Here is a 24,411-nt window from a genome sequence, read left to right as displayed (position 1 = left end):
GCAGAGAGAGAGAGAGAGAGAGACGGGCAGAGAGAGAGAGAGAGAGAGACGGGCAGAGAGAGAGAGAGAGACGGGCAGAGAGAGAGAGAGAGACGGGCAGAGAGAGAGAGAGAGAGACGGGCAGAGAGAGAGAGAGAGACGGGCAGAGAGAGAGAGAGAGACGGGCAGAGAGAGAGAGAGAGACGGGCAGAGAGAGAGAGAGACGGGCAGAGAGAGAGAGAGACGGGCAGAGAGAGAGAGAGACGGGCAGAGAGAGAGAGAGACGGGCAGAGAGAGAGAGAGACGGGCAGAGAGAGAGAGAGACGGGCAGAGAGAGAGAGAGACGGGCAGAGAGAGAGAGAGACGGGCAGAGAGAGAGAGAGACGGGCAGAGAGAGAGAGAGAGACGGGCAGAGAGAGAGAGAGAGACGGGCAGAGAGAGAGAGAGAGACGGGCAGAGAGAGAGAGAGAGACGGGCAGAGAGAGAGAGAGAGACGGGCAGAGAGAGAGAGAGAGACGGGCGAGCGAGAGAGAGACGGGCGAGCGAGAGAGAGACGGGCGAGCGAGAGAGAGACGGGCGAGCGAGAGAGAGAGAGAGAGACGGTCGTGAGAGAGACGGGCATGAGAGAGAGAGAGAGACGGGCATGAGAGAGAGAGAGAGACGGGCAAGAGAGAAACAGAGAGACGGGCAAGAGAGAGAGAGAGAGACGGGCGAAAGAGAGAGAGAGACGGGCGAAAGAGAGAGAGAGACGGGCAGAGAGAGAGAGAGAGACGGGCAGAGAGAGAGAGAGAGACGGGCAGAGAGAGAGAGAGAGACGGGCAGAGAGAGAGAGAGAGACGGGCAGAGAGAGAGAGAGAGACGGGCAGAGAGAGAGAGAGACGGGCAGAGAGCGAGAGAGACGGGCAGAGAGCGAGAGAGACGGGCAGAGAGAGAGAGAGACGGGCAGAGAGAGAGAGAGACGGGCAGAGAGAGAGAGAGACGGGCAGAGAGAGAGAGAGACGGGCAGAGAGAGAGAGAGACGGGCAGAGAGAGAGAGAGACGGGCAGAGAGAGAGAGAGACGGGCAGAGAGAGAGAGAGACGGGCAGAGAGAGAGAGAGACGGGCAGAGAGAGAGAGAGACGGGCAGAGAGAGAGAGAGAGAGAGACGGGCAGAGAGAGAGAGAGAGAGAGACGGGCAGAGAGAGAGAGAGAGAGAGAGAGAGAGAGAGACGGGCAGAGAGAGAGACGGGCAGAGAGAGAGACGGGCAGAGAGAGAGACGGGCAGAGAGAGAGACGGGCAGAGAGAGAGACGGGCAGAGAGAGAGACGGGCAGAGAGAGAGACGGGCAGAGAGAGAGACGGGCAGAGAGAGAGACGGGCAGAGAGAGAGAGAGAGAGAGAGAGAGAGACGGGCAGAGAGAGAGAGAGAGAGAGAGAGAGAGACGGGCAGAGAGAGAGAGAGAGAGAGAGAGAGAGAGAGAGAGACGGGCAGAGAGAGAGAGAGAGAGAGAGAGAGACGGGCAGAGAGAGAGAGAGAGAGAGAGACGGGCAGAGAGAGAGAGAGAGAGAGAGAGAGAGACGGGCAGAGAGAGAGAGAGAGAGAGAGAGAGACGGGCAGAGAGAGAGAGAGAGAGAGACGGGCAGAGAGAGAGAGAGAGAGACGGGCAGAGAGAGAGAGAGAGAGAGACGGGCAGAGAGAGAGAGAGAGAGGGGCAGAGAGAGAGAGAGAGAGAGAGAGGGGCAGAGAGAGAGAGAGAGAGAGAGACGGGCAGAGAGAGAGAGAGAGAGAGACGGGCAGAGAGAGAGAGAGAGAGAGAGAGAGACGGGCAGAGAGAGAGAGAGAGACGGGCAGAGAGAGAGAGAGAGACGGGCAGAGAGAGAGAGAGAGAGAGAGAGAGACGGGCAGAGAGAGAGAGAGAGAGAGAGAGAGACGGGCAGAGAGAGAGAGAGAGAGAGACGGGCAGAGAGAGAGAGAGAGAGACGGGCAGAGAGAGAGAGAGAGAGACGGGCAGAGAGAGAGAGAGAGAGACGGGCAGAGAGAGAGAGAGAGAGACGGGCAGAGAGAGAGAGAGAGAGACGGGCAGAGAGAGAGAGAGAGAGAGACGGGCAGAGAGAGAGAGAGAGACGGGCAGAGAGAGAGAGAGACGGGCAGAGAGAGAGAGAGAGACGGGCAGAGAGAGAGAGAGAGACGGGCAGAGAGAGAGAGAGAGAGACGGGCAGAGAGAGAGAGAGAGAGACGGGCAGAGAGAGAGAGAGAGACGGGCAGAGAGAGAGAGAGAGACGGGCAGAGAGAGAGAGAGACGGGCAGAGAGAGAGAGAGACGGGCAGAGAGAGAGAGAGACGGGCAGAGAGAGAGAGACAGAGAGACGGGCAGAGAGAGAGAGAGAGAGAGACGGGCAGAGAGAGAGAGAGAGAGAGACGGGCAGAGAGAGAGAGAGAGAGAGACGGGCAGAGAGAGAGAGAGAGAGACGGGCAGAGAGAGAGAGAGAGAGAGACGGGCAGAGAGAGAGAGAGAGAGAGACGGGCAGAGAGAGAGAGAGAGAGAGACGGGCAGAGAGAGAGAGAGAGAGAGACGGGCAGAGAGAGAGAGAGAGAGAGACGGGCAGAGAGAGAGAGAGAGAGAGACGGGCAGAGAGAGAGAGAGAGAGAGACGGGCAGAGAGAGAGAGAGAGAGAGACGGGCAGAGAGAGAGAGAGAGAGAGAGACGGGCAGAGAGAGAGAGAGAGACGGGCAGAGAGAGAGAGAGAGACGGGCAGAGAGAGAGAGAGAGACGGGCAGAGAGAGAGAGAGAGACGGGCAGAGAGAGAGAGAGAGACGGGCAGAGAGAGAGAGAGAGACGGGCAGAGAGAGAGAGAGAGACGGGCAGAGAGAGAGAGAGAGACGGGCAGAGAGAGAGAGAGAGACGGGCAGAGAGAGAGAGAGAGACGGGCAGAGAGAGAGAGAGAGACGGGCAGAGAGAGAGAGAGAGACGGGCAGAGAGAGAGAGAGAGACGGGCAGAGAGAGAGAGAGAGACGGGCAGAGAGAGAGAGAGACGGGCAGAGAGAGAGAGAGAGACGGGCAGAGAGAGAGAGAGAGACGGGCAGAGAGAGAGAGAGAGACGGGCAGAGAGAGAGAGAGAGACGGGCAGAGAGAGAGAGAGAGACGGGCAGAGAGAGAGAGAGAGACGGGCAGAGAGAGAGAGAGAGACGGGCAGAGAGAGAGAGAGACGGGCAGAGAGAGAGAGAGACGGGCAGAGAGAGAGAGAGAGACGGGCAGAGAGAGAGAGAGAGACGGGCAGAGAGAGAGAGAGACGGGCAGAGAGAGAGAGAGACGGGCAGAGAGAGAGAGAGACGGGCAGAGAGAGAGAGAGAGAGACGGGCAGAGAGAGAGAGAGAGAGAGACGGGCAGAGAGAGAGAGAGAGAGAGACGGGCAGAGAGAGAGACGGGCAGAGAGAGAGAGAGAGAGAGAGACGGGCAGAGAGAGAGACGGGCAGAGAGAGAGACGGGCAGAGAGAGAGACGGGCAGAGAGAGAGACGGGCAGAGAGAGAGACGGGCAGAGAGAGAGACGGGCAGAGAGAGAGACGGGCAGAGAGAGAGACGGGCAGAGAGAGAGACGGGCAGAGAGAGAGAGAGAGAGAGACGGGCAGAGAGAGAGAGAGAGAGAGACGGGCAGAGAGAGAGAGAGAGAGAGACGGGCAGAGAGAGAGAGAGAGAGAGACGGGCAGAGAGAGAGAGAGAGAGAGACGGGCAGAGAGAGAGAGAGAGAGAGAGACGGGCAGAGAGAGAGAGAGAGAGAGACGGGCAGAGAGAGAGAGAGAGAGAGACGGGCAGAGAGAGAGAGAGAGAGAGAGGGGCAGAGAGAGAGAGAGAGAGAGACGGGCAGAGAGAGAGAGAGAGAGAGACGGGCAGAGAGAGAGAGAGAGAGAGACGGGCAGAGAGAGAGAGAGAGAGACGGGCAGAGAGAGAGAGAGAGACGGGCAGAGAGAGAGAGAGAGAGAGAGACGGGCAGAGAGAGAGAGAGAGAGAGAGAGAGAGACGGGCAGAGAGAGAGAGAGAGAGAGAGAGAGAGACGGGCAGAGAGAGAGAGAGAGAGAGAGAGAGAGAGAGACGGGCAGAGAGAGAGAGAGAGAGAGAGAGAGACGGGCAGAGAGAGAGAGAGAGAGAGAGACGGGCAGAGAGAGAGAGAGAGAGACGGGCAGAGAGAGAGAGAGAGACGGGCAGAGAGAGAGAGAGAGACGGGCAGAGAGAGAGAGAGAGACGGGCAGAGAGAGAGAGAGAGACGGGCAGAGAGAGAGAGAGAGACGGGCAGAGAGAGAGAGAGAGACGGGCAGAGAGAGAGAGAGAGAGAGAGAGAGAGAGACGGGCAGAGAGAGAGAGAGAGAGAGAGAGAGAGACGGGCAGAGAGAGAGAGAGAGAGAGAGAGAGAGAGACGGGCAGAGAGAGAGAGAGAGAGAGAGAGAGAGAGAGACGGGCAGAGAGAGAGAGAGAGAGAGACGGGCAGAGAGAGAGAGAGAGAGACGGGCAGAGAGAGAGAGAGAGAGACGGGCAGAGAGAGAGAGAGAGAGAGACGGGCAGAGAGAGAGAGAGAGAGAGACGGGCAGAGAGAGAGAGAGAGAGAGACGGGCAGAGAGAGAGAGAGAGACGGGCAGAGAGAGAGAGAGAGACGGGCAGAGAGAGAGAGAGAGACGGGCAGAGAGAGAGAGAGAGAGAGAGAGAGAGAGACGGGCAGAGAGAGAGAGAGAGAGAGAGGGGCAGAGAGAGAGAGAGAGAGAGAGGGGCAGAGAGAGAGAGAGAGAGACGGGCAGAGAGAGAGAGAGAGAGAGACGGGCAGAGAGAGAGAGAGAGAGAGACGGGCAGAGAGAGAGAGAGAGAGAGACGGGCAGAGAGAGAGAGAGAGAGAGACGGGCAGAGAGAGAGAGAGAGAGAGACGGGCAGAGAGAGAGAGAGAGAGAGACGGGCAGAGAGAGAGAGAGAGACGGCAGAGAGAGAGAGAGAGACGGGCAGAGAGAGAGAGAGAGACGGGCAGAGAGAGAGAGAGAGACGGGCAGAGAGAGAGAGAGAGACGGGCAGAGAGAGAGAGAGACGGGCAGAGAGAGAGAGAGACGGGCAGAGAGAGAGAGAGACGGGCAGAGAGAGAGAGAGACGGGCAGAGAGAGAGAGAGACGGGCAGAGAGAGAGAGAGACGGGCAGAGAGAGAGAGAGACGGGCAGAGAGAGAGAGAGACGGGCAGAGAGAGAGAGAGACGGGCAGAGAGAGAGAGAGACGGGCAGAGAGAGAGAGAGACGGGCAGAGAGAGAGAGAGACGGGCAGAGAGAGAGAGAGACGGGCAGAGAGAGAGAGAGACGGGCAGAGAGAGAGAGAGAGACGGGCAGAGAGAGAGAGAGAGACGGGCAGAGAGAGAGAGAGAGACGGGCAGAGAGAGAGAGAGAGACGGGCAGAGAGAGAGAGAGAGACGGGCAGAGAGAGAGAGAGAGACGGGCAGAGAGAGAGAGAGAGACGGGCAGAGAGAGAGAGAGAGACGGGCAGAGAGAGAGAGAGAGACGGGCAGAGAGAGAGAGAGAGACGGGCAGAGAGAGAGAGAGAGACGGGCAGAGAGAGAGAGAGAGACGGGCAGAGAGAGAGAGAGAGACGGGCAGAGAGAGAGAGAGAGACGGGCAGAGAGAGAGAGAGAGACGGGCAGAGAGAGAGAGAGAGACGGGCAGAGAGAGAGAGAGAGACGGGCAGAGAGAGAGAGAGAGACGGGCAGAGAGAGAGAGAGAGACGGGCAGAGAGAGAGAGAGAGACGGGCAGAGAGAGAGAGAGACGGGCAGAGAGCGAGAGAGACGGGCAGAGAGCGAGAGAGACGGGCAGAGAGAGAGAGAGACGGGCAGAGAGAGAGAGAGACGGGCAGAGAGAGAGAGAGACGGGCAGAGAGAGAGAGAGACGGGCAGAGAGAGAGAGAGACGGGCAGAGAGAGAGAGACGGGCAGAGAGAGAGAGAGACGGGCAGAGAGAGAGAGAGACGGGCAGAGAGAGAGAGAGACGGGCAGAGAGAGAGAGAGAGAGAGACGGGCAGAGAGAGAGAGAGAGAGAGACGGGCAGAGAGAGAGAGAGAGAGAGAGAGAGAGAGAGACGGGCAGAGAGAGAGACGGGCAGAGAGAGAGACGGGCAGAGAGAGAGACGGGCAGAGAGAGAGACGGGCAGAGAGAGAGACGGGCAGAGAGAGAGACGGGCAGAGAGAGAGACGGGCAGAGAGAGAGACGGGCAGAGAGAGAGACGGGCAGAGAGAGAGAGAGAGAGAGAGAGAGAGACGGGCAGAGAGAGAGAGAGAGAGAGAGAGAGAGACGGGCAGAGAGAGAGAGAGAGAGAGAGAGAGAGAGAGACGGGCAGAGAGAGAGAGAGAGAGAGAGAGAGAGGGGCAGAGAGAGAGAGAGAGAGAGAGAGGGGCAGAGAGAGAGAGAGAGAGAGAGAGAGTGACGGGCAGAGAGAGAGAGAGAGAGAGAGAGAGACAGGGAGAGAGAGAGAGAGAGAGTGACGGGGAGAGAGAGAGATAGTGAAGGGCAGAGAGAGAGAGAGAGTGACGGGCAGAGAGAGAGAGAGAGAGGGGCAGAGAGAGAGAGAGAGAGAGAGGGGGCAGAGAGAGAGAGAGAGAGAGAGACGGGCAGAGAGAGAGAGAGAGAGAGAGACGGGCAGAGAGAGAGAGAGAGAGAGAGAGAGACGGGCAGAGAGAGAGAGAGAGACGGGCAGAGAGAGAGAGAGAGAGACGGGCAGAGAGAGAGAGAGAGAGAGAGAGACGGGCAGAGAGAGAGAGAGAGAGAGACGGGCAGAGAGAGAGAGAGAGAGACGGGCAGAGAGAGAGAGAGAGAGACGGGCAGAGAGAGAGAGAGAGAGACGGGCAGAGAGAGAGAGAGAGAGACGGGCAGAGAGAGAGAGAGAGAGACGGGCAGAGAGAGAGAGAGAGAGAGACGGGCAGAGAGAGAGAGAGAGAGAGACGGGCAGAGAGAGAGAGAGAGAGACGGGCAGAGAGAGAGAGAGAGAGACGGGCAGAGAGAGAGAGAGAGAGACGGGCAGAGAGAGAGAGAGAGAGACGGGCAGAGAGAGAGAGAGAGAGACGGGCAGAGAGAGAGAGAGAGAGACGGGCAGAGAGAGAGAGAGAGAGAGAGACGGGCAGAGAGAGAGAGAGAGAGACGGGCAGAGAGAGAGAGAGAGAGACGGGCAGAGAGAGAGAGAGAGACGGGCAGAGAGAGAGAGAGAGAGAGACGGGCAGAGAGAGAGAGAGAGAGAGACGGGCAGAGAGAGAGAGAGAGAGAGACGGGCAGAGAGAGAGAGAGAGAGAGAGAGAGACGGGCAGAGAGAGAGAGAGAGACGGGCAGAGAGAGAGAGAGAGAGAGAGAGAGACGGGCAGAGAGAGAGAGAGAGAGACGGGCAGAGAGAGAGAGAGAGAGACGGGCAGAGAGAGAGAGAGAGAGAGACGGGCAGAGAGAGAGAGAGAGACAGGCAGAGAGAGAGAGAGAGAGAGAGAGAGAGACAGGCAGAGAGAGAGAGAGAGACGGGCAGAGAGAGAGAGAGAGACGGGCAGAGAGAGACGGGCAGAGAGAGAGAGAGAGAGAGACGGGCAGAGAGAGAGAGAGACGGGCAGAGAGAGAGAGAGACGGGCAGAGAGAGAGAGAGACGGGCAGAGAGAGAGAGAGAGAGAGACGGGCAGAGAGAGAGAGAGAGAGAGACGGGCAGAGAGAGAGAGAGACGGGCAGAGAGAGAGAGAGACGGGCAGAGAGAGAGAGAGACGGGCAGAGAGAGAGAGAGACGGGCAGAGAGAGAGAGAGACGGGCAGAGAGAGAGAGAGAGACGGGCAGAGAGAGAGAGAGAGACGGGCAGAGAGAGAGAGAGACGGGCAGAGAGAGAGAGAGACGGGCAGAGAGAGAGAGAGACGGGCAGAGAGAGAGAGAGACGGGCAGAGAGAGAGAGAGACGGGCAGAGAGAGAGAGAGAGACGGGCAGAGAGAGAGAGAGAGAGACGGGCAGAGAGAGAGAGAGAGACGGGCAGAGAGAGAGAGAGACGGGCAGAGAGAGAGAGAGAGACGGGCAGAGAGAGAGAGAGAGAGACGGGCAGAGAGAGAGAGAGAGAGAGAGAGAGAGAGAGAGAGAGACACACACAGACAGGCAGAGAGAGAGAGACACACACAGACAGGCAGAGAGAGAGAGACACACACAGACAGGCAGAGAGAGAGAGACACACACAGACAGGCAGAGAGAGAGAGACACACACAGACAGGCAGAGAGAGAGAGACACACACACAAAGAGACAGGCAGAGAGAGAGAGACACACACACAAAGAGACAGGCAGAGAGAGAGAGACACACACACACACAGACAGGCACAGGGAGAGAGAGAGAGACACACACAGAGACAGGCACAGAGAGAGAGAGAGACACACACACACACACACAGAGACATGCACAGAGAGAGAGAGAGACACACACAGACAGGCACAGAGAGAGAGAGACACACACACAGACAGGCACAGGAGAGAGAGACACACAGAGACAGGCACAGAGAAAGAGAGACACACACACACACACACACACAGAGACATGCACAGAGAGAGAGAGAGACACACACACACACAGACAGGCACAGAGAGAGAGAGAGACAGGCAGACACACACAGAGACAGGCAGAGAGAGAGAGACAGGTAGAGGGTGTCGGTAGTTACGGAATGGAGTTTGGAATGTGGGGCCCCAAAACAATGGCCCCAAGTCTTCCCAATATTTAATTAAAGGAATTTCTGCTGTCCATTTAAGGCCACAAATCTTATAACCCAAATCTTTGGGGTCACTTAGAATGTAATTTTTTACTTGTGGGTGAAGGCGGATTTGCAAATGGACAGGAGTTTATAGATTTTCAGCTTGGTAGATTTTTCACTGGTAGCTTAGTGTGCACCTGTCACAATCATATAAGATGGTTGTCTAGCCACTCTACTTTCAAAGTGGATGTCCTTGGCAGTGATTATGTCCAAATGTTTCTTTAAAGTGACTGTGTTAGGATAATCAACCATGTGGTCTATCTCCTTTCCCCCTGCCCATACTGCTCAGAAGTAAACACGTGCTTGTGAATTTGCTTGAAGATACCTTTTCTCCCCAAGGATTTCCAGAGAGCATGCAGTTCTGTAGCCCAAAGTCGCAGCTTCTGGTCAGAAATCTTCTGAAGGATTTGGGGGCTGCAAGAGTGACATTTTTATTAATGAGAGACACTACACTTATAACCAGCCTTTTTATAAGAATAGGAGCTGGAGTAGACCATATAGCCCCTCGAGCCTGCTCCACCATTTAATGTGATCATGCCGATTTGCCTCAACTCCACTTTGTAACCCACTCCCCATATCCCTCCATTTCCTTAGAAAACAGAAATTGATCCAACCAGCCTTGAATATGCTCAACCATGGAGCATCCACAACCCTCTAAGAGGTTGACAACTCCAAGGATTCCCACAACATAAAAGCAAAGAATTGCAGATGTTAGGAGTCTGAAATAACAGAAAATGATAGAAATACTCAGCAGATCTGGCAATATGTGGAGAGAAACAGTTAAGTGTTTCATGAGAAAGAGGTTCTGATGAAAGGTCACAACAATGTAACTGTTTCTCTTCCCACCGATGCTGCCAGACTTGCTGAACATTTCTAGCATTTTCTCTTTTTTATTCCAATTTCTTGTCCTAAATGATTGACTCCTTATCCTGAGCTTCTATCCCATACTCTAGATTTCTCAGCCAGGGCAAACAACCTCTCCAAGTGTCTACCCTGTCAAGTCCTTTTATGTTTCAATTAGATCATCTCATTCTTCCAAATTCCAGACAAATTTACTCCGTCTCATCCCAGAAACCAATCTAACAGATCTCTGCTGTACTGCCTCCAATACAATTTATATCCTTCCTTGAATATTGAGACAAAAATTACACACAGTACTTTAGGTTTGATATCACAAAACCATACACAATTGTAGCAAAACTTCCTTATTCTTGTATTCCAGTCCCCTTGCAATAAAGGCAGACATGCCATTTGCCTTCCTGATTGCTTGCTGTACCTGCACACTAAATTTAATTGCTCCCTGTTCAATGTGTCAACTCTAAGAAAGAAACTTTCACCTCCTGAGCACCATTCACAACCAAAGGATGTCCCAAAGCGCTGTACAGTTTCTTTACTTTTGAAGTATAGTCACTATCATAATATAGTCATTGCAACTGTCTACTCAGTACCTCCAAGTGTCAGTGGCTTGTTTAGTATTTTGTTCCCTTCACTAGTTTTACTGTTGATTTAGCAGAATTCAACTACAATTGCCTATATGACCATAAGACATGGGAGCAGAAATTAGGCCATTCGGCCCATCAAGTCTGCTCCGCCATTCAATCATGGCTGATAAGTTTCTCAACCCCATTTTCCTGCCTTCTCCCCGTAACCTTTGATCCCCTTACCAATCAAGAACCTATCTCAGTCTTAAATACACCCAATGACCTGGCCTCCACAGCCTTCTGTGGCAATGAATTCCATAGATTCACCACTCAGGCTAAAGAAGTTTCTCCTCATTTCTGTTCTAAACAGGTCTTCCCTTTACTCTGAGGCTGTGCCCTCAGGTCCTAGTCACTCCTACTAATGGAAACATCTTCCCCACGTCCACTCTATTCAGGCCTTTCAGTATTCTGTAAGTTTCAACCAGATCACCCCTCATCCTTCTAAACTCCATTGAGTATAGACCCAGAGTCCTCAAACATTCCTCATATGTTAAGCCTTTCATTCCTGGGATCGTTCTCATGAACCTCCTCTGGACCCTCTCCAGGGCCAGCACATCCTTCCTGAGATATGGGGCCAAATATTGCTCACAATATTCTAAATGTGGTCTGACCAGAGCCTTATAAAGCCTCAGCAGCACATCCCTGCTTTTATATTCTAGTCCTCTCGAAATAAATGCCAACATTGCATTTGCCTTCCTAACTACCAAATCAACGTACAAGTTAATCTTAATAGAATCCTGGACTAGGACTCCCAAGTCCCTTTACACTCCAGATTTCTGAATTCTCTCCCGATTTAGAAAATAGTCTATGCCTCTATTCTTCCTACCAAAGTGCATGACCTCACACTTCCCCACGTTGTATTCCATCTACCACTTCTTTGCCCATTCTCCTAACCTGTCCAAATCCTTCTGCAGCCTCCCTGTCTCCTCAATACTACCTGTCCATCCATCTATCTTTGTGTCATCTGTAAACTTAGCCAGGATGCCCCCAGTTCCTTCATCTAGATCATTAATGTATAAAGTTAAAAGTTGTGGTCTCAACACTGACCCCTGCAGAACTCCACTAGTCACTGGCTGCCATCCCGAGAAGGACCCCCTTAGCCCCACTCTCTGCCTCCTGCCAGACAGCCAATCTTCTATCCATGCTTGTGCCTTGCCTCTAACACCATGGGTTCTTATCTTACTGAGCAGCCTCCTGTGCGGCACCTTGTTAAAGGCCTTCTGGAAGTCCAAGTAGATAACATCCATTGGTTCTCCTTTGTCTAACCTACTCGTTACTTCCTCAAAAGAATTCTAACAGATTTGTCAGGCATGACCTCCCCTTGATGTAACCATGCAGTCTTTGCCCTATTTTACAATGCACTTCCAAGTATTCTGAAATCTCATCCTTAATAATGGACTCTAAAATCTTACCAATGACCATATGCCTGCATGTATACAATGCCTTATGCATCAAGCAGTTCAAAATGCTTCATGAACAGAGTTATTCAGACATGCTGAGTCATGCAGCAGCCATTTACCTACATCAAAATCCTACATTTGAAACTAACTAGTTAATTGGTTTTTGCTGTTGGTTGAGGGAAGAATATTGGCCAGGACACGAGAGAACCCATGAAAGGTGCTACAGAAACAAGTTCATTCTTATGCTGTCTCATCCAAAGGAGGACACATCTGACAATGCTGCACTCCTGTAGCACTGAAATGTAAAACTATCGATTATGTAATGGGGCTGAATTTCAACCTACTATCTCTGACCCAGAGAGCCAAACAGATGTACTTCACCAAAGAAATCAAACGGTTTTATTAAAATAGTCTGTTCGGCCTTGGAGGAAGTTAACCTTGGGCAAAGCCATTAAGCTGGTAAGACGAAGAGAGATTGTGCTGGTGTTACACCTACTGATCACCCCGGTCGCCTGGTGTCCATTTCCCAAACTCCTGTCCAGGAGAATCAAAGTAGGTTTGAACAAAGTTTCAGCTCTCCTTTGTTAATCTTGTAGGTGAGCTGGCAGTGAGGTTTCGAAAAGCTTCCAAAACAAATTCAAATTTTCAGAGGAGAAATAAGAAAATAAAAATCAACCAAATTAAATTTATTTTAAAACACTGTAGTCAATCTACAAATAGAGTTAGGAGACACTTAATAACGGTACGTAGAATTATACTATTTACAGCAAACAGAAAATTTGGCCCAAATGGTTTATGTGAGTATTACCAGCTCTGATGAAAGGTCATGACCTGAAATGTAAAACCAGTTTCTCTCTCCACAGATGCTACCAAATCTGCTGAGCATTTCCAGCATTTTCTGTTTTTATTTCAGTTTTCTAGCACCTGCAGTATTCTACTTTTAGTTTATATCAGTATTTACATTCCACATAAGCCTCCCATCCCACTTCATCTATCACTGTCAACATATCTTTCTACACTGTTCGTCTCAATCCCTGTGTGATAGCGAGTTCCACGCACTTACCACTCTCTGGGTAAAGATGTTTCTCCTGAATTCCCTATTGAATATATTAGTGACCATCTTATATTTATGATCCCCTAGTTTTGGGCTCCCTACAAGTCTTGAAAAGAAACTCAGCCTGCTCAGGCTTTCCCGATTAGTATAACCTCGCCGTTCAGGCATCATTCTATTCAATCTTTTCCCACTGCCTCTATATCATTTCTATAATATTTATTGTTGTGGTGCTTAGTCACACAGACCAGAAGGCCTGTGCTCAGGGAGCCAAAGCAGCAACCAGGGCTTCAATTAGTCTTAAATCCTTGCGTGAGAGGGGGTTGCTATCCAATGTGTGAATGCCAACTAAAATAGAATCAGGCTCAACTGTGACATCCTCCACAGTTGAATATTCTGTCTTAGGTTCACACATGAAGGATGGTCACGTAGGCAAGGTTTAGTTAGATACACGCTCCAGAGACTTTCAGGGTGGTACTGGTGGGGAAAGTTTACGTTGAAAAGATGTGCCCTTTAGCAACAGGTCAGGATGGTTATTGACCCAACTCCGGCAACTGGACAGTTGCAAAGATGAACACACCTCATCTTTAAAATATTTACTCATGGATTTTTCTTGACAACCCTGCTATAAAGTCTTTCTGCATTCAGCTTCCATAATATCCAAGGCAATATACTTGTCAGGAAATGTTATTCAATCAAGGAGTGAAGGCAAGAGCAGGTTAATCCCAAGGAATCTGCATAAGCATGAATTGCCAGAATTTAGGCTACATAGCGCCAAAAGGCTCCAGGGACAATTTCATGAAAATGTAATTTAATTTATAAAAGTGTTACCATTATCAAACAGAGAGACAAGAGGCATGAGTTAATGTCCCAGAAGTTGTTGGAATGAGGCAACTCTAGGCCATGTCCTGTTAGACTTTTTACCCTTAATCTATGGCTCAAAAAATTTTTGCTCTGTAACTTGCTGGCAACAAAGTGGTTGGAAGAAAGTTGATAATGGTGTAGTAAGGGCAACAGAAATTCTGGGACCTTAATGAATGACAGGGAAACAGCCCATATCTGGAGAAACTGTTAACGTCAAATCCAATATGACTCCTGTTCAGAACTGCTTCTGAGTTTTTCCAGCATTTTGCTTTTATTTCAGATTTCCAGAATCCACAGCATTTTGCTTTTATTATAAACAGTCTATTTCTTTAACCATTGAGATTTAAAAATTGAGAAAGAAATAGGAATGATGGAGGATAATGGGTGGGAGGCAAATCAGGTACAGAGATTGAATAGAGAAAAAAAAGTGTAAAATTTTAAACATTAGAAATTTCAAGATTTTACTAGCTTCAAGAACGAGAAACGATAGCTCCTATTGTTCACTTTCTGGAGAAGTTTAGTGGCATTGCAGGAATTTAAATCTCATTGAAAAAGGGTCCTTATCCTGTTAGGTTTCTTTCCTAAACTCTTGCAGCAAATTTAACAAGTAACTAAATGTGAAAATGCAGCAGTGTCTTGAAACTTCAGAGGTTGAAGTAGAGATTCTGTTTATGTGAGGCTGTTTATGGACAGAGCAGTGCAAATCATCCAGCAACTTGCTGTAATTTGTAACTTGTGGAGTTTCTCTTCCTTGCCAGAAGTTGCTGGACAATTTGCGTATTAACAACGGTGAGTGCTAGTAAATTGTTACTTTGCCAAAAATTCTGGCCCACAGTGATAGGTTGAGGAAAGGTATGAGAAGCAGTAATTTGGGGGGGTGGGGGGGGGGGAAGAGGAGGAGGAGGAGGAAAGAGAGGAGGAAAACTTTTCTCACTTTTATATATGAGATCCTGAATAGTAACAAGTCACTAAGTCATAGTTAAAGAAAAAGGTGCTGGATTATAGCCTGTCTGACCCTCAGTGGAACCCTTGTTGAGTTCATCGACATTGTTGTGAACGGATTATAAAACTCATGGCGACTCCTGATGTTTCGAAACTCTGACTTTGCTTCCAGAGCAATATACTTCAACAAAGCCATTACTGTTAGGTAAATTGCAAAGCGATCAACTGAACTGGTTACTTGCAAACTTTATTTGCAAGTTGCAGTTTGAAGGAGTCCCATTTGAAGTATTTTTTTGGAAACTACCAGCAAGGAATCAAGTGGTTGAGAAAAAACGGTGAGATATTGTACCTGGATTGATCTTCAACTTCATATCCACAAAATGTTTGTCGTCATTGAAAAATTTGGCCATCTGCACTTGGTGTAGAAGCTCTCCAGTACAATAAATGTTGCTTGGGGGAGGGAGAGAAACAAGATATTGAGTTGACATTCAACAGTGAGTGAGCACTGTGTTGCATCACAGACTGGGTTGCACTTGGTGAAACATTCAACGCTCTTCCCATTTAAGTCGTTCACAGGGATATTCCAGGAGTATCAAAGTCTCTGCTTGCGTAAGCAGTTGCTCATCATAGAATCTGAAGCCATGTATAAAGTCAATTTAAATAAAATTCCAGTTGCTAACGTGGAAAGATGTGCTGATTTAAGATGTATCCATCAATGAGCCAACAGCACCAAGAACAGCCCTTTCCCAAGCTCCCGGGACACAATTTTAAACAAGACAAACTAGCAGGTAAGAAATAGGTTTTGGGGCTGCAGTTTGGATACCTCTACTACACATGCTTAAAGGCTTACAACATCAATCTACTTTTAGAGTCCATTTTCCATCTACCTGGTCATGTACCGTACCCATCCTCAATGCTCCTTCCAAAGTCCAAGGCAATCGAACCCTATCACGAACAGTGCTATTTAATCTCTTATGAGAAAGCCGAAAGGGCATTCAAGATTTCAGGATATTTGTTCCTCTACAACCACTAATCCATCTGGCAAGAAGTGTTGTAAGCTGTAACTGTACATGTCCAAACAAGGTTGCATTCTTTCATCTGATATAGGTCGTAGGTCTATAAGATTCAGATTGTGTCAACATCTCTCTTCATGAATTTGCCCATTCACAATGGTGTGCAAGGACCATCCTGCGTGACTGACTCCCATTTCCTTGGCCCAGAAAAAGTGTAGAAACCATCATGTCCAAGAAAAGTGATCAGCTAGGTCTCTGGAATTGCATTAAGATCCAACACTATAATTAGGGCAGATTATATATCTTACTTTTTATTTAACGAGTTAAACCACTATCATACCTTTAACAAACACTAATTTAAACTGTCCCAAAAAGATAAATGCAGAGTTTGGTATGATTCTGTGCCCTACAGAGAAGGGAAGTTCAAACTCAAATTAGCCAGCATGATCACTAGGGACACTGCTTAAAATGCATGCACATAGATGGAATAGAGTTGAGATTTGAATCTACCTCCCACACCTTAGAAGAGGGAAAGAAAGAAGGGAGAAGTGAAGAGGACACTGGCACACCTGGATGGAAGAGCAGCAATATACCGGAGGACTTCCACTACAGAAAAGTTAAACACAAAAAGGTAGTCTATCTTATTACAGTAACACTCAATTAGTGCTTTTCAAAATATCCTCAAATACCTTCAATGGATTACCTGAAATAAATCAAAGCATGCCCACCAGCAGACTCCTTGAAACAGCAGAGTTAAATTACCACCTAATGTTTCTTCAAGTATGTAGGGAGGAATGTTGTCCAGGACATCAGGAGAACTCCTCTTCAAATAGTGCCATGGCCCTCTAATATTCACTTGAACAGGCAGGTAGTGCCAAGATCACGTCACAGCTGAAGACAGCACCTATGATGCTGCAGCACCCTCTCAGTATTGGACAGGAGTGTCATCAGTCAATACTGTGCTCAAAAAGAAACTTACATTTATTGAACAGTACCTTTCATCAGTTTGTCAAATATTTTACAGCCAATTTGGGGTCAGGGGGAAGGTATGGTGGTAGCAGCGTGATAATGTCACTGAAATAGCAATTGAAAAGCCCAGGCTAATGGGGACAGGGGTTAAAAATCCCACCATGACAGCTGGTGGAATTTTAAAAATTCAATTAATAGATCTGGTATTTTTTTTTTTTTAAAAAAGCTAGACTCAGTAACAGTGGCCATGAAACCATTGGTCACTTGTTATAAAAATCCATCTGGTTCACTAATGTCCTTTAGGGAAGAAAATATGCTGTCCTTACCTGGTCTCACCTATGTGTGACTCCAGGCCCATAGCAATGTGGTTGACCCCTAACTGCCCTCTGAAACGGCCTAGCAAGTCACTCAGTTGAACGGCAATTAGGGATGAGCAACAAACGCTGGACTTGCCAGCGACAGCCACATCCCATGAAAGAATAAAGAAAAAAATGTAAGTACTTTTGAAGTGTTGTCATTGCTGTAGGAAATGCAGCACCCAATTTGCACAAAGCAAGGTCTCACAAAAGAGCAATAAGGATCAGGTAATGTTTTAGTGATATTGGCTGAGGGAAAAATTGACCAGACACCTACTCTTTGCTGTATAGTTCCAATTGGTCTTTTATAGCCAGCCAAAAGGGCAGACAGGACGTTGATTTAAAGTTGGCACCTCTGACAATATAGCACTCCCTTAGTACTGTAACACATCATCTCTGGAGCAATGTAAACCACAAGCTTCCAACTCAAAAGGGAGAAACTACTAACTGAGCCAAGCTAGTAAATGAAATCATTGTTGTACAAAAATAGTAAACATATACCTGTCACAAGGGGGAAGAAGTCTCATTGCAGATCCATTGTGACATAAACAAAAGGCTACCACTAGCAAACCCCAAGGCTTCAGAGCCATGGTTAATGGAGTTTGCAGACAGTGAGTCTCAATTAATGCAGCAATGAGAGATCATGAAGCAAGAAATTAAAGTTAATCTCAGTGCAAAGTTCCAAATAATCAAGTATCTGAAAATAGCTCAGCAAAGAGACATTACTATTCTCAAAATTCAAGGTAAACAACTAACAGCATTTAAAACTAAAGGCTAAGTTTGCCTTTCATTGAAAAAAAGTACAGAATTCACATTCACAAAATCCTCAGAAGTTTTATGTTTCATTAAAAGTTATCTTTGTGAAAAGCTCTAATGATCAGTGTTCAATTTAGTACTGAGCCAAGTTGCAGGTCTGTACCGTTACATCTTGAGTTGTAATAAGCACTACACCAGGCCACTGCACCCCCTGGCGTCATGGTGGGGAAGTGGGGACATGTGCCTATACTTCGTCACCATGTGGTGAAACCTGCTGGAAACATACACATAGGTAAGATCCGACTCAGCAGTCACCCCAAGCAAATTGCTGACACTTGTTACTGTAATGGCCAGAGAGCAAGAGACGGCACATTCAGGAAGTGAGAAAAAAAATTGACAGTATATCACATCTCCTAAAGAGCTGCTTCAAAATAAAGCACACCTACATAGAATCTGCCAGTGCTCCATCGTAATGGCCAGTTGTTGGCTAACCAACCAATCAAAATTGACAGGTGTTGCAACACAGAATCCCAACAGGTACTCTCAAACTACAGCCCATAAACCACATGCAGTTCCTGACAATTGCCAATCAAGCTAATTTTACTCAGATTTCATTGGTCTGAAGATTTGGAAAAATTTGTTGCTTCATGTATTGTTGCATTGTACCTAAACTTCAAATCAGAATACAGAAATCTATTCGTACCAGAGAGATGTTTTTGGCTCATTTGCATCTAAGTTTCACATTCATTTCCCCCAACACCTAACCCTCAACCCACCCACCAGCTGTTCGAGGAAAATGTGCAAAAATAAAAACTTGCCCACTCCTAGCCAAGGTCTTAGAAATGAAAGATGTGTATGCAACCTCAAAAAAAGGTCCGTGTTATCAAAACCTGGGCAATTGCACAATATTAATAAGAATTGGATGGAGAAAGAGGGGTTGCCATCTTCAATTTATACAGCAGTCATCAGACAATGAAACACCAAGATGCTCCAAAGGGGGAGCAATGGAGCAAGAGGTAATCACTGATTAGGAAAAGTGACCAAAGGCACTGTTAATTTGCCGGGGAAAAGGATAGAGAGATAGTAAGATCAGGAAAGACAAGGTTCCTCTAGGCAGCAGGTGCTACACTGCTCCAGCAACTCACCCGAAATATACATTTTCATGTGCAATTTACACACATTTAGAAAACTGCATGAACAAAGATGAAATCTAAGCACAAATACACAAATTCCAGTTTGATTCCAGTGAGCTTTATTTAAATGAACAAAATGCAACTCTGTAGCTTTCTTTGAACAATCTCTCAACTCATTCTGAATAAGCATCCAAATCATTTCACAACCGGTCCACATAGCATCAGCCTTAAAGAAAAGTTCTGGTTTGAAAGTAAAGTTTTTTTTGCTCACTGGAATATTGAGCCAATTACACCCATTATAGGGAACCAAATCTGTGTGTTCTATTTAAATAGACTCTTTTGATTTGCAAGTAACACTATTCACTTTAGTCAAGTGTTACCATTTAACAGTCCTAACATTTCAGTGTCCTTGATGCAATGGGTTTAGATTATGCTTTTTTTTTAAAGCCACCAATTTAAGAATCTTTGCTCAAATTGGGGAAACTTAAGGTTCTTTTCTTGAACACTGAAATGGGACGGTTTGTCTTTAGTTTGTTTTTAAACCCAAGCCCCTTGCCCTCCCCCTTTGGTAAAGATCCATATGCATATGGCATTATTTGAACTCTGTTCAACAACCCACAACCCTGACCAAACCCACCCCTCCCCCCACCCCAGAGGACTACATCTGCACAATAAAAAGGAGTTCCATATTGCCCCCAGGAATCACACCCTCAACCCACCCTTCAAAAAGAGAACTAAAAGGGGGAAAAAAGACACATGATGTCCAATTATCCAAGTCAAAATTACTGAGCCTGCATGGTGTCAATGGCCATTAACAAAACTGGCTTGATGTCACCTGGCCATACTAGGCAGACATCGAGGTTCCATTACCTAGTGGGATTATATATCTTCACCATTAGAACGGTCAGGTTTTGAATTATTCAGTTTTCATGCAGATGAAGTCCTCTAAACAGCAGAATCATCCACCCAACTTCCCAAACAAAAATAGAATGAGATGACTCAGTCACCTAGTGTGTGAAGGGCTCACTGATGATACTGCAAGCCAAAGTTTAGCTGCTTCACACATCAGAAATATGCCATGGAGAACAAGGGGAAAGATGCTCTCATCTCATTCCATATTAAAAAGTTTTGGCCCTTCCCAAAAAAAATCCTTGTTATATTCCCAGAAGCCAGTTACCAGTTATGAAGAACTTAGTGAATAGCTACAGCACAACCCTTTTGTGGGATTATCCCATTGTTAAAAATATGCTCCTTAGTGAAGATAAAAGGTTGTTGCTCTTCATTTAAGAAATACCTTTTTGAGCTGTATACTGACCAAGTTCTTACAGCAGTTTGATGTAGGCACCTGCTGCTATCTGCCTACATCACTGGCTTTTATAGTTAGAAAGTCATTGCTAAGGCAGAGATGCGATTACACACTTGACTTAACAATGGAAGCTACAAAGCATCTTTCCCTATCCAAAACAAAATTTGCATACTCCGGCATAGTCTTACCATCCCCAGATAGCCACCAACACCAGAAGCCATCAAGGGGATAGTCTAGTTAAATGCCAACCCTTCCAGGAGAGGCCAAGAATTAATACTACTACATATTTTCAACTTTATCTGTGCTTCGGTAGGGATCGCTAAACCATGGCACCAGGCTTGTTAATGATGGCAGTGTGTACGCTCAAAGTCCAACACAAGCTTTGCGTCTGATGTGCACACTGCCGTCGGCTCTCTATTTACAAGACGGGAAGTGAGTGTGTGGAACGATCCCTTCACCTTTTATCCATGGATGAAGAAAGCTGCAGCACAAGAGCAACATGCTGCTTTTGGTAAATTCCTTTGCTTTCACCTGCACCCCCCTAACCCCCACCTGCTGCAACCATAACTGCTTTTACATGGAGTACCTGCAGAACTGGGGGTGTTTTCATAGCTAGTATCCGTGCTCAAGTCTGTTAACACAGCTTTCTGCAACTGACACTTATCTTACAGCATTTTAAATCTTGTAAACCCTATAATCTCTGCACATTAACAAAACGGAATCTGTCAGAGAGGCACCTGCACATACCCAGAATTCCACTCCTCAAAAGTGCAAATTTGTTAAACTTAAAATGCTGATTAACAAATAGTTGGCAATATAATGCACAAAACGTTCAGTGCACTTCAAGTGCAATGTGCCTATTTATGCATACATTATACTTAATATTGGATTCTAGTCCTGAAAAATATCTGCACTTTCCACAAACCGATCCCCAAATATTTGTGAAATGCTTGCTCACTTCACAGAACAGAAAGGAATTAAATGCTGGAAGAATCCAGTGGTCCATCACGAAGGCCCCATACAACAAAACCAATATGAAATTTTAGGAGAATGTACCACCACCAATCCAACACCCCAACAAGCCAACTCCAAGATTTATGGACTTTTGGGTGTTTGCCAGTGGTAAATAATTATAGTAAGACTTAAGCTTAATACTATAGTTTGAATGCATTAATTTCTTTCAAGGTGTTCAAATTACAAATTGCTCCCTCCTCAAATACATAAGCTAGTGGAAAATTCCATAGGGGTCACAGACTCTGGTCCTCGACCAGCCGTTTATTTCAGAACTAAAAAGAATTCTTCCAGCTATCATTTTGCATTTAGATCACAAATTATCTTAAGTTTGAGTGCAGAGGAGTTGACTGGAAGTACAGGTGCCTCCAAGACAGCAGTTACTCAGGCTGGAGGTTACTAGCAATCTTTTCTGTCCATTGCTTCACACTGCCTGTACATCAGGCCAATCTACCAGCACACTGTGAGGGGCACAGCTACAGGCAACAACATTTTTAAAACAATTACAGTTCACTTGTTTACCACAATTAAATGAGCTTAATACAGCCCCAATGTGTCAAATTATGTACTTTCTTTACATCTTGAAATTCAAATGGTGATGGAGTATAAATGTAACATACCCCTTACTGCCCAGGGAGAACCTTGCTTAAGATACAATACCATTACCAATGCTTAAAAGGGTTCAAAAGTAGAGGTAATGACATCCAATCTTTTCAATGAGTTACACAGACATGGTTAGACTTAGTCAATAAATCAAACTTTCAAATTATTTTCGCATAAAATACACTCCAAGAACACAATGTGACTTGTGTGCATGCACACACTGGATTGATGGTTTTGGTGGGGGGGGTGGGGGGGGAAGGGAAAAAAAATGAATAGTAGCTTCACAAGTCCAAATAAAATCATTCTAGGAGTAAATTTGTTCCAGAGGTCTGATTTTTTCACATTAACATGAATAACCATGTTTCAGAACCACTGATGGCTGTACTTGGTATGCTGGAGCTACTTTTGCATTAGTCCCCATTAAATGACAGGCAGTCACAGCTGTGATTTCATTTGTCAACTGGCTCACAATAAAACAAATAAACAATCAGCTGCACTGACCACGTGGTCTAAACTGCTTTAACTTTTTATTTCAGATCGAAGCAGGCTTCTCTGCTGCATTCAATGATGCCAACTGAAGGTGGGGCTACTTCAAGTGTCACTACAGAAAGTATGAAGAAAGACAGGACAAAATGGGAAATTTTTCTTGTTTTGTTATCTCTGTTTCAACAATCAAATGTGAACCGCAGGTACATTAGAATGTGAATCCAACAGGTACACTAGAACAGTGTCTATACAAACCATGAGGGCAGAAGTAAGATTTCAGTGAAAGGCAGGATAGCCAAATAAAAAGAATGGGTAGTCAGGGCACCTTTACGCTCAAAGTGAGAGCCAAGGTCTGGGGAGAGGACTGAGGCAGCTATATAGTGTTAGCAGCTGCCCTTCAATCCCTGCAGCCATACTTAATGGTTTTCATTCCATTTGAGGCTCCCACTAGCATCTGTTTGCCCTGGGAATACACTAAAGGGCAACAGCTAGCTTGGTGATTTAAATACTTTCTTTTTGCTTCGTTGCAGGCAAGTACCTTTAGGTAGGTGTGCGCACAGAGTGGATGGTGTTATATAACACTTTTTATTAAGGGGCATTTCACTACCAAGTATTTGGGGTCAAAAGGTTTAAGTATAGTCACTGTATCCAAACAGTTCAATGCAGGAGGGAGAGGATGCCATTTCAGCTACTTGTATCTGTGTTATCAACTCCCAATTGTAGGTTGCTGGATGTCTTTTACACTATGTGAACAGAAATCAGCTAAGATGCTGATGTTGTATGCAACAGTGCCCCTCACAGCTTTAGCTTCACACCAACATCCTACCCATTCCCTACCAGCCCTAGTAACCAATATTTTTTTATATCAAAGGTAACAAGATGATAGAAAAAACCTATTTACATGTTTACAGGTGTATACACATCAATCTTCTGTGGGACACACTTCATCTTGCTGCCAGAAGGAAAATGGATGCCTGTGTTTAGAAGTCCCCGAGTCAGAGTGTAGTTGCTGCAGAACAGTCTACATTCAAGTCTAAGGGGAGGTACGGGTGGGGGTGGGGTTATTTAGTGTTCTGCTAGGGTCGTGCTTGGAGTCTTCTGGCCAACCTCCGCGAAGAAAACAAAATTAAAAATGCACAATGCAAGCTTTCCTTCTGAGCGCAAAGTCAACAAAATTAGCCCCACCATATTTAACATATATACATCAAGATGACATCTCATCTGGAGTTCCAGCTCAACTTCTCCAAGGAAAATAGTCCCCTTCAAAAATTAAAATATCTAAAAACTTGCAGATTTTTCTTTCTTCATCCCCCACCCCAGCCCCCCACCCCAATACATTCCATTTTACTCTCACCAATGGAAAACAGATGAAGTTAATGTCACATAGCCCTCCCTCCCACCGGACAAAAATAAGTGACGGATGGCTATAATCTAGGGATGGTATTCATATGGTCCTGCATCACCGTAAGGCACTTTATACAAATACCATAAAAACTTGGTAGCCTAAGACTGATGAATATGTGCGCTGGGAGAAGTTGAGAAGCCATCAGATGAATATCCTGGTCAGTGGCTTCAGCAAAAATGGAAGGGAAAAAACGGAGGGGGAAGGAAGGAGAAAAGGAGGAGTCAACAAAGTGTGCTGTTCGCTGTTCAGTTCAGCTCTTCAGTGCCGCTTAGTCTAGAACCCCCGTGCCAGTTAGTGCAATAGTTGTCCACTCCCTGCACACAGTGCAAACCATTGAGCTCAGGAAGAAATGGTCCTTCACAAAAATCAGGGAACTACACTTTGTGTCATCATCAAATGAAGGAAAATAATGATGTTGTCTTAGACAAAGAAAAGAGAAGGGTATCCCCAAGAAATGATGTGTTCCAGAACAGGCCAAAAAAAAAAAAAAAATTCTTCAGTTTCTGTATCCCGTGATTGGTGCCTGCAGATATAAAAAGAAATGGTTAGAGATCCAATCACAGCATTAGCACAGTGCTCATTTAAAAAAAAAATCCCACTCAACCAATTGTTTGAAAATAACATTGTTCGCCTCTTCAAACTCCAGTCAGCTTCCATAGCTCCCATCCTAGCTTTCCTCCAAATGAAGAGATGCAAAAGTCTCTAGTAATTCTTGGTGTCACAAGGCTGTGTGTTACATGGTTAGTTCGGGTCACTGCTTTTCTGCCCTATACCCCACTAAAGAAAAACTGCCCCACTTCAGTCATCAGGATTTGAAACTAAAGGAGTCCAACTTCAATTATAACACGAGGCCCCAAACTAGTACTGTTTAGAGAAAACTTAATAACTCTTGCACCTACAATTAGCTGCCAGAATTTG

At 46.9% G+C, this 24,411-nt stretch overlaps 2 protein-coding genes across 3 annotated transcripts in view; both read right to left on the bottom strand.

The window, feature by feature from the left end:
* Positions 1 to 16,635, bottom strand: part of treh (trehalase (brush-border membrane glycoprotein)) — a 61,646-nt gene extending 45,011 nt beyond the window's left edge. Inside the window, 4 exon segments of the mRNA XM_041174278.1 lie at positions 9,017 to 9,131; positions 12,095 to 12,168; positions 14,529 to 14,653; positions 14,772 to 16,635. Of these exon segments, the coding sequence (XP_041030212.1) occupies positions 9,017 to 9,131; positions 12,095 to 12,168; positions 14,529 to 14,653; positions 14,772 to 14,943 (486 nt within the window). The 5' untranslated portion in view covers positions 14,944 to 16,635.
* Positions 16,636 to 18,784: 2,149 nt separating this feature from the next.
* LOC121269535 (probable ATP-dependent RNA helicase ddx6) overlaps positions 18,785 to 24,411 on the bottom strand; it is a 35,054-nt gene continuing 29,427 nt past the window's right edge. For both annotated transcript variants that reach the window (XM_041174197.1, XM_041174198.1), the window contains one exon: positions 18,785 to 24,016. The gene's annotated coding sequence lies outside the window, so the exon portion shown is untranslated. The remainder of the gene's footprint in view (positions 24,017 to 24,411) is intronic.

This window comes from Carcharodon carcharias, chromosome 25 (genome assembly GCF_017639515.1).
Source record: "Carcharodon carcharias isolate sCarCar2 chromosome 25, sCarCar2.pri, whole genome shotgun sequence".
NCBI lineage: Eukaryota > Metazoa > Chordata > Chondrichthyes > Lamniformes > Lamnidae > Carcharodon > Carcharodon carcharias.
This window is presented reverse-complemented; position numbering and strand designations above follow the sequence as displayed.